The following is a 10,084-nucleotide window of genomic DNA, read 5'->3' as shown; positions in this document are numbered from 1 at the left end:
CGGTGATGTCATTAGAAAGGATTGTCTAATGCTAATGAAATGTGTGTATTTCAGCTTCGTTATCAGTCATGGTGAAACTTTCTTTTAATTTTTTTCTCCGATTTGCTTATTTAATTTCAGTTTGCATAGGAGTAAACAGACATATTTGTTAAACAAATAAAGCTTTGACTATCAGAAAGTAATGGTAATTATAATATAAACTGTAACTTTTTGCATATAGTTTCTCCTGAAATGTCAAAGAAATCTTTGTTTTCCCATATATTCTTTTTTTTTAATTTTTTAAAAATTAATTATTTGTTTTGAGAGAGAGAGGCAGAGAGAATCCCGGGTAGGCTCCATGGTGTCAGCACAGACCCCAGTGAGGAGCTTGAACTCCCAAGAGCTGTAAGATCATGCCCCCCCACCCTCCCCCGCCATGTATATTCTTTCAATATTGAATGTATTTTGTGGCATTTTATTCATTTTAAATTAGTAACTCTGTCTCATATAATAATACACTAACATGACTGTCTGACTACACATGATGGTTTCTTTCCCCTCCAGTGTTTTAGTAACAAGAGAAATCACTAGTGGCTGGATTCCGTTGGGTTTCACCCTGTGTGTCCCACATGCGGTTTGTCCTCGATCTCATTCAGTCCTTAACACGAGCCCAGAAGTTAAAGTGTTTATTTTGCTCATTTATTGAAGAAGAATTTTAAGGCAAATGAAGGTTAAATAAATAGTTCAGAGTCATGTGACTGATAAGCAAGGGAACCACAGTTTAAATTAAGTATGCCTGACTCCAGAATCTTCCCTCATAGACACAGGGTGTTAGGAGACTGAAGTGTGGTATCCTGACCACACAGACAGGGAGGAAGGTGGCTTTTGTATGCAACACATTTATGGTCTGTGGACAACTGATATCCACGTGAATAATAGAAAAAATCCTAATGAATATTAAGAGGGATAACCCACCTTCCTCTGATTGTCCATAAGCTTTATGGTCAAGAAACGAAAAGTCTTCAGAGCCTGGATGGCTCAGTCAGTTATGTGTCTGACACTTGATCTTGGCTCAGATCATGGTCTCAAGGTATGTGAGTTTGAGCTCCATGTCAGGCCATGCACTGTCAGTGAGGGGCCTGGTTGGGGTTCTTTTTCTCCCTTTCTCTCTGTTTGTGCTCTCTCTCTCTCAAAATAAATAAACGTTAAAAAATGTAAGGGCTGCATGGATGGCTTACCCATGGATGGCGTGGGCTCAGGTCATTTTCTCACGGTTTGTGAGTTTGAGCCCCATGTGGGGCTCTGTGCTAACAGCTCAGAGCCTGGAGCCCACTTCAGATTCTGTGTCTCCCTCTCTCTCTGCCCCTCCCCCATTCACGCTCTGTCTCTCTCTGTCTCTCAGAAATGAATAAACATTAAAAAAAATTTTAATGTATAAAAAAACAGAAATGAAAGCCTTGAAAATTATTTGTGGGGTAATTGTTTCCGTCTTTGCGGAACTCATGTCATGTAACATTCCTGGTCCCTTGCCCTTTAGTTTGCTTAGCCATAAAGTAGAAATCATCCAGAATTGTTACTATGGTGGGAATTATTCCAGCCGGAAGGTGGAATTATCTGATGTTGAAATCCGGAAAGAACTATCAGGGCCCGCTGGATTCTCAGCTCCTCTGAGCAGACAGCCTACTGGCTGGGAGCAGTTGTCCTGTGCCACTCCACCAGTGCTGTCTGGCCAGGCTGGGGAGGCCAGCCCCAGTTCCCTATTGCCTTGGCTGGCACAGTGTGCCTAATTCCCGGAGGCAGTGCCAGCAAGATCGCGTGGTTAGGACACCTTCCTCCCCATCACTCAGGGAGGTCTCTATCGGTAATGAGATGGTATTTGTACAGAATCGGGTGGTGTGAGGAAGGTTGATAATCCGCTTGAGATAATCAAACACTACCTGCCTGCTATTTCGTATCCTTACTATTTTACATATTTAAATTTCTTAACTTTATCATTCTTTTTTTAATAATTGTTTAAATATTTATTTTTGAGAGAGAAAGAGAGAGAGAGAGAGAGACGGGGACAAGGGAGGGGCAGAGAGAGAGGGAGACACAGAATCCGAAGAAGGCTCCAGGCTCTGAGCTGTCAGCACAGAGCCGGACGCAGGGGTCAAACTCATGAACCGTGAGATCATGACCTGAGCTGAAGACGGATGCTTAACCAACTGAGTCACCCAGGCGCCCCTATCTTTATCATTCTTAAGAAATGTTCTATAAATAGCTTTGGGGTATGAGATTCCTCTATCATGAAGTTTGGTCTTATAGCTCCTGAGAGGCTTGCATGTACATCAAGAAGAAGTTCCCCAGGAAGGAGCACATGTGGATTTAGGACATTTATTTCCAGTCAAGGGAGATAAACAAGCCAGGTTAAATAGGGAGCTACAAAACTCATCCCTGTGTTCTGGAGTTCGAAGGGCTTACAGTTTGTTTGCACTAAGGAGATTTTGCTTTGGGAGCCGGTGTTGCGTAGGGATATAATATCCACCACTTTCTACAACACTTTTTCTCATCATTGCATTCACCAATGGTATCATCTGTGGAGGTGCACCCTCCGTCTCTGCACACCCCTTTCAGAAGAACACACTGTTTCTTCCCCGAGATCATGCCAGGCCTTGCTGCACAGAAAGAGATTGGATATCATTAAATCAGCATCAGATCAAACCACCATCAAATTATCGTGTTGCACATAAAGCAGTACATTTACAGAGGACGGCCTGAGGATAGAAGAGATGATATTACCTATAGGAAAAGCCCAGGCCCTTCGGCAAAAGCGTAGTGTCCTTTGGGGGGAGGAGGGCTTCGAGTGCAGGGCTATACATATCCTGGTGTGGGTAGGCTGATTTCTAGAAGCTTGAGAGAGTTGTCCTCGTAGGGGGCAGTGCATTTTGAGATGGATCCATTTGTTGGTGTCACCATGACTAGGGAGACATCCTTGGTATTTAGTGGGTCAAGTACAAGGCAATTGGATTTCCCACCTCATGAATTGTCCTGCTCCAAATGCCAATAATATCTTCACTAAAAGTACGATTTCAGAGGAAGTATGCATCTCTCAATCTCCACATCTGTGCTGACCACCCCATCCAGGCTTACAACATCCCTGTCCTCTGGAATGTGTTCTCACCTCCAGCGCCTTTTATAGAGAGTTTACCAGTCCTACAGCATCCACCTTCCCTAATTCCCCCACTACAGAGCTATGGAAGAAACACATTTTCTACGTTGCTCAGTGCCCCTTATCTGTAGATACATGAAGAGAATTTCTCTCGAAAGCTGAAATGTATTTTTCCTTAAATATATGTTTTCCTAATTCAGTTGGCCACTGAGAAGTATGTGACTAAGTACGTGCTTCAAGAGAGTAACTTCCTTTAGTCTTAGATTCTTCCTGTAGCCTTTCAGGCACAACTAGGGTTCCTTCTTTCCCCTGTGCACCTGGTGGATGTTACATAAAAGACACACCGTTCATGTTCATTAATAGTCACTAGTCCCTGAACCATCCTGTCAACCCACATGTTGTCTTTACCAACCTGTAACATATTAACCTTAACTGGCTCCTTTGCTGCCTCACTTCTACCTCTTAACTAAGAGTTTTACCTCCTTTTTGGTTTCTCCATTCTGAAGAAAGATAATAGCCAAATAAACCAACACAACTGAATTTTCAGAACCTGTGTGAGACAGTTGTACCTTTGCCACAGGATCCTGTCTGGTGCCAGCTTGTGACACATCCTGTCCTCAGGCTGGGGAGTTGGGCAAAATCTTGTAGCGCTGTGCCTGCTTTGCCAGTTCTGGAGGATGAAGTGTCTGTCTTTCAGGGAGAGAACCTAAGTTCCCACCAGGTAGCTGTGCGAGGCACTGGCTTGGCTGCCTCATCTACACTGAGCAAAGGCTTGTGCTCAGCTGTGCATCGGTCCTATAGATGGCTACTAGTCTCTCCCGCGATAAATTTATTCGTGTGCTTAATGTCACCTGTGGGGACATTTTCAGGTCTTCTAAAGAAGCTAAAGTCTAGAGTTCTTGGAATGGGGAAGGCCACAGTGAGGAGCAGTAGGGTAGTCTTGGCACCCATTATGCTGGAAAGTTCAACTTCCCGACATAGTGTGTGGTGTAGGGTAGTACCGGTCTCTCTTCTTGGCAGATGCCTCTTGCTTGAATCGAAAGGATCAGAGCAATTCATCCTCCCAGTGATGTGCCCTCCACTAAACATGAAGCTTAACTTCAGAAAGTGTCATCTGAACAGGAAACCAAAGAGTTATAGTCTCCCTTCCAACAATGACTGACATACATTTGTTGCTAGGCACTACTTCAAGTCAAGAAGATAATAGTAAATTACCTGGCTCATAAAGAAGGGAATTTCTCCCTAGATATCGACACTTATTTTCACTTATTGGAACAATAGGGCAATAGAGGAGAATGATCTAGTAGATTTCAGAATTTATATGATATTAATATGTTCAGATGGTTATATCACATGTAGTGAGAGGAGAGATACATGTTTAATAATTGCTGTTGAGTAAATAAAATGTAGATATGGTATTCATATGGTATTACAACATAAATTTCCATAGATGAAATGGGGAAAACTCATAATTGCACTAAAAGAAAAGACCACAGAATGGAACGTACTTCTAACCTCAAAAAGGACATGATTTTCTCAGCCTGAGAACACATTGAGTCATTAGCTGTTCTCTTTCTTCTGGTGATGGAGGACAGGGTTTCAAAGGGGTGGGCTCTTCCTGGAACTTTATCCATTAAGAAATAGATGGGTAGTTTTCTTTTCTGTAGGTAAAATAGAGTTCAAGCTTTCTTCTGCTCCTGTCCAACGTGCTGGTTAAATATTATGTTATTCTTGGGGCGCCTGGGTGGCTCAGTCGGTTGAGCGTCCGACTTCGGCTCAGGTCGCGATCTCACGGTCCGTGAGTTCGAGCCCCGCGTCGGGCTCTGGGTTGATAGCTCAGAGCCTGGAGCCTGTTTCCGGTTCTGTGTCTCCCTCTCTCTCTGCCCTTCCCCCATTCATGCTCTGTCTCTCTCTGTCTCAAAAATAAATAAACGTTTAAAAAAAATATTATGTTATTCTCCAGAGTCAGTATAAGAAGAATTCTATAATTTTCTTAATTCTCAGGGGGCTAATGAATCAATTTAACAGTTATGCCATTCTAACCTCTTTATGTCCCTACTCTCAAGAATATGTGTGTGTGTGTGTGTGTGTGTGTGTGTGTAATTTACATACATATATATAAAATATGTATATATTCTTTTATAGGATGTCATGGATTCTTTTTCAGAGTCGTATGAAGATATGCTCAAGCAGTGATTATTTAACATTCATTGGACTGTAGGTTGATAAACCCAACATTTTCTTGTTTGGATTATGTAGTTTCTTTGGAGAAATTTCCTTCATGAAGACAGTGACTTTTTTAATTTGATTTTTTTTTGTAAATGCCATCAATAAAATTCTTCATGACCTCAGTACTCAATTCTCCTCAAAAGAAAATTTGTGAGTAAAAGTTATTTAGTATTCACTGAATTTCTAAGATTATGAGATCTATTTTAGACACCCAATAGATTCCAGATCCTCAAGGGTCACAGTGGGGATCAAAATTAGGATTTTGAAGAATGTGATATTATTAAACTGCTTAAACAGTTTGTCAATTAACCATCGGTACCAAGAGGCAACATCTAGCCAACTAACAAAGAAATTCCTTTTCTTTGACCGAAAGAGGGTTCTAGGCCTTATTTCATAATGTGGCTAAGAACAGCTCAACTGCAAAAGTAAAGTATCGTGACCTTCCCGTGCAACTTCAGTATCCTCTGTTCACAAGAGACCTGGCCATTTGAAAGTTACTCCCTCCTCTGCAGACTTATGGAATCTTTGTCTCATCCGTCCGCTTGGCATAAGTGATTTGGGAGACACAAGGAGAGGTGATCTGCAGGAAGAACATGTCCTGAAAGGCATACCTCTGAAGGATTCTTGTCATATTTGTGGGGAGGCTGACTCTGCCCCCGACTCCACCCCCAACTCTGCCCCCAACTCCAAATACCCTCCTATCCTTCACCTTTCCTTTTTTCAAATTGTGGTAAGAACCCTAACGGCCTACCCTCTTAAATTTGTAAGTGCACAATGCAATGTTGTTACGACAGGTGCAGTGGTGTACCGTTTGTCTCCAGAACTTATTCATCTTGTATCACTGAAACTTTGCACCCACTGAAAGCAACTCCATGCTTCTCCCTTCCCCTGGTTTCTGGCAACCACTGTTCTACTCTCTATTTCTAGAAGCTGGACTATTTTAGATACCTCATATAAGTGGGATCATGCAGTATTTGTCTTCTTTGCTTTATTTCCCTTAGCACAGTGTCCTCCAGGCTTATCACTGAGATTAGTGTTGAAGTAGGGTCTGTTGTGCGCCCTCTCAACCAGACCCACATCTATTATCATTGGCCCCGATGGTTTCTGTCTGTAAATTCTGAGTCCCTCACACCTTCAGTGATGCACTTTCCTCACCACTTTTGCTAGATTTGTCTTACACTTTAGAATCCTACCTTAAGGAGTGCAGATCTTGGTGCCTCGAGTAAGAACTTGCTTTGGGAAGACTCCAGAGGGGCCTTATTCAAATTAAAGATGGAGGCACAAAAGATGGAAGAATTTGGGACAGTACAAGTTCTCAAGTCCAAGGAAGATCATGACCTAGAGAATCCCCATAGAGCTAGAGTAGGCTTATTTACCATTAGATCACAGCAAGTGTAAGATGGAAAAGTTAGGAATTTTGATTTCCTGATTCCTTATGATTGTTTTTTATACATTTTCTCTATTTTCACACAGTTGCTGGTGGTTTCTCAGGCTTAATTCATTGTGTTTACCTCAAAAGAGGATTCTCCCAAGATTAGAAAAGAGGGAAGCTGCTATTAACTCAGAACTCCTTCTGCAGTGGAACCAGGAAGAGAGACACTGATGGCAGGACATTGAAATGGTGAAACAAAGGAAAAGTTTGTCAAGGGACTTTTCTGGCTTGCAGGCTGCTGAGAACCCATAGATAAGCCCACTCTGGGTGCATAAATTGTGAACCCCCATGTGATTTAGATACCAGTAATTTCTGTTACCCATGTATAACATCTGATTGTCTTGCCTTCCTTGTTCTTAAAATGCCCTCCTACAAACTTAGTGTTTGTGCCAACTTTCACTTGCACGTAATTCCATGCAATGCCTGGCACATTCTGTAGTATAAACCAGTGCTCTCGTACAGCAGCCTTCTTGCGGTTCCTTGGGCATGCTATGTGTTCTTCTACATCAGGGACATTGCACTGGCTTCTTTCTTTACCAGAGGTGTTGACTGCTTAACTAACACTTCTCTTTCTGCTTTGGGCATGCCTCAAGGCAGTCTCTGACATTGCAAACAAGACAATGACCACATGTTATAGGCACTTGTAATACTCTGTTCCTCTCTATTGTCCTTATTAACGTTTATAATTATATATTAATTTGTGTAATCATTTGACAAATATCTGTCTTTTATATCATGGGAAGACACTCCTTTGTTTCCCACTATATCCTGTGTTTTTGAAATGCACAGTGTTTGTATAGTAAGAGGTGCTCAATAAATATTTGTTACCATTGAATGCAATAAGGTATTCTTTGACCCCACACACATTTTCACTCTCCTATTCCTTCTAACACCTGTTGACTGCGGTCTACTTTTTTTTGACTCTGTAGTATCTATGACTGCCTTGCTTTTGGATGTACTATTGTATTTGTGGGTCTCCAGTCTTGTCATTACTTTCTTACCTTCTCTAAATGTTAGGCCTAGATTTCCTAGAATCCTGTTTTCCCATAAGTTATTTCTTGCCTTTGGTCTAGGACAAGCTTTTTCTCAATTTGCTTCCCGCCCTTGCCATATCCCTTTTTCCACTAGAATGGAGGGTTTTGGCTAAACTCTACTTCAAGGAGATCTATCTCTCATTAACCTTTTTTAAAAAAAGATCCAGCTCATAACATAGGCTATGACTTTGGGAGGAGACAGTGATTTATGCTGAACTGAATTTAGCTCAGGTAGGGGAGAACAAGCATGAGCAAAACCTGTTCACTTATCAACCATGCAGGCGTAATTCTCTGGTGCCAAATGCTTTCTGCTATCTGAGAACTTATAGCCATTTATCAAATTTTAAGGAACACAGATCAGGAAAATCTAAAGACTACCATTAATAGTCCAATAATAGTGCCACAACATTTATCCCATTTGACACGCCTACCTCAGACACTGAAGGAAAGAATTTGGAGGTAAGTAAAATAAGATGTTTCACAGACATTATGTCTTCCAAAAGAGGAAACATAGGAATCTCATTAGGCTCCTCAGTATTTAGTGAGGAGATTTTGAGGTAAAAAGCCTGACAGAAATCAGGGTTACTATTTTATAGGCTATCCAAACCTGTAGATTGATGGAAACAACACTGACCCAGGTTAAAGATGGTTCTAGGTGCCATGTTGCCACCGCCTGTGTGACCTCAGTAAAATCATATTCTTTATGTGGAAACAGATTCTGTTATCTGTAAAATTAAAGAATTAGCCATTAAATTGCCTTCTGATTTTAATCCATGATCATTGTGAGATTTTACATTAGATGTCACTACAAGTGTGTCTCCCTAAAGCTGTGTCTTCTTCTGAGAGAATTGAGAACCAGATGAGAATTACATAAACTCCCTCATTTGGAGACAGCTGTATGTCAGGTGAATCCCAACATATCCACAGAGTAGGTGAAGGTCAAACAAATGAGTATTGTTGATTATAAAGAATCTTAGAGATGAACCAACAAATAAAGAGAGTTATCCAGACCTGATCTGTGTTCAATGACCACAGACATAATTTTGAGAGTTGTGGACATCCTGTCATTAACAGTAGGCAAAGGAATTTTATCAGTTCTTACAAGGATCTGGTTGAACCAGACTGAAGATGACTACATTCCCCCTTTTCCTTTGATTCTACATTTTAATATTCAAACTTCTGAATCATGGGTTCTAAGGATATAATTCATATTCTTAAAATGCTTTCTTCATATTTTGCCTTATGCTTAAAATTTTGCCATTGATGTTTTATTCCATTGTATGCTTTTTCCAAATTCCTCTGCTCCCTATTTTTGTTTGTTTGCTTGTTTGTTTGTTTTTAATAACTTGGTGCAGTCATTTTTTTTTGTGGAGCTCTGTCTTAGGGACCTAACTTCTCCAATAGACTCCACATCACTTCCATTCACTAACCAAGTTTAAACCAGCTGTCATTTGCACTCTCCTTTATGGAGATTGGGACCCTGGTAAAGGCTACTTGATTTGTTTGCTAAGGCTTAAGTCACATGTCATAGCTTCTTCACCTCTATCTTTATTTGAGCTGCACGTTCTAACCATGAACCTCTTGGATCCCATTTTCTGTTGATGGAAATCGTCATTCTACTTTGTAGTGTTGGCTTCATCAGTTCTAAAGGAGATGATCATGATGGGCTTCTGAATTCCTAAGGCTGTGCATTAGGGTCTGAGTTAAAATGGCCACAATATAATGGAGCATCCCAGTAGACCTCCTAAGATACCAACAGTTATTCACCATCTTACCTTTTGGTATTATAGTCACAAAGAGGAGGAGAACAGAAAGAAGAGAATGGAGTCTCATGGCAGAATGCCCGGTAGAAAGGTGAATGATCAGGGATAGTGGAACACAGGGCCTTTTATTTACTTCTGGGGGACTAAGGTTCCTTGTGGTCAGTGAAGCTTAACAAGTAAGAAAATAAAACAGCTTCCGTTGGAATATTTCAAAACCCTGGAATCTCTAAATTTGGTGACAAATTAACCTAATGGTAGGAAACCAGATGGTTAACCCTCTACTTTTTCTATGGGCTCTCAAACTCCCCAGAGGTCGGTCCCTCTGGCCAATTGTCTTTTGAAGGGGGCCAAAAGGAAGGTCACATGAATATAAAGTCTTTATTACCAGAAGTAGTCTGACTTGCAAGGGAACTCGTCTACAGTACACTCTTTTCCACAATAAGGATAAGAGAATTGCCTAAGGATCATTGAAAAATAAAAAAGAAGGGGGTACTTGGGT

The 10,084-nt window shown here is 41.1% G+C and overlaps 1 protein-coding gene across 1 annotated transcript; it reads right to left on the bottom strand.

The window, feature by feature from the left end:
- Window positions 1-2,451: 2,451 nt before the first annotated feature.
- On the bottom strand, window positions 2,452-9,655 carry LOC109257851 (beta-defensin 130B-like). The gene is made up of 2 exons (XM_019434236.2): window positions 9,598-9,655; window positions 2,452-2,633 (listed from the first exon to the last, which is right to left on the bottom strand). Exons 1-2 carry the CDS (start codon window positions 9,653-9,655, stop codon window positions 2,452-2,454), a joined length of 240 nt encoding a protein of 79 aa, XP_019289781.1.
- Between the last annotated feature and the right edge of the window lie 429 nt (window positions 9,656-10,084).

Source organism: Panthera pardus, unplaced genomic scaffold (assembly GCF_024362965.1).
Source record: "Panthera pardus isolate Hobbes unplaced genomic scaffold, ASM2436296v1 HiC_scaffold_13, whole genome shotgun sequence".
Lineage (NCBI taxonomy): Eukaryota > Metazoa > Chordata > Mammalia > Carnivora > Felidae > Panthera > Panthera pardus.
The sequence above is the reverse complement of the archived record's forward strand: the minus strand, read 5'-3'. Positions and strand labels throughout refer to the sequence as shown.

Coding starts and splice junctions, on each gene's coding strand:
- LOC109257851 (XM_019434236.2), bottom strand. CDS start 9,655: ATGAGACTCCATTCTCTTCTTTCTGTTCTCCTCCTCTTTGTGACTATA. Junction 2,634..9,597: donor TGTGACTATAATACCAAAAG/GTAAGATGGTGA, acceptor CTTTCTGTGCAG/CAAGGCCTGGCATGATCTCG.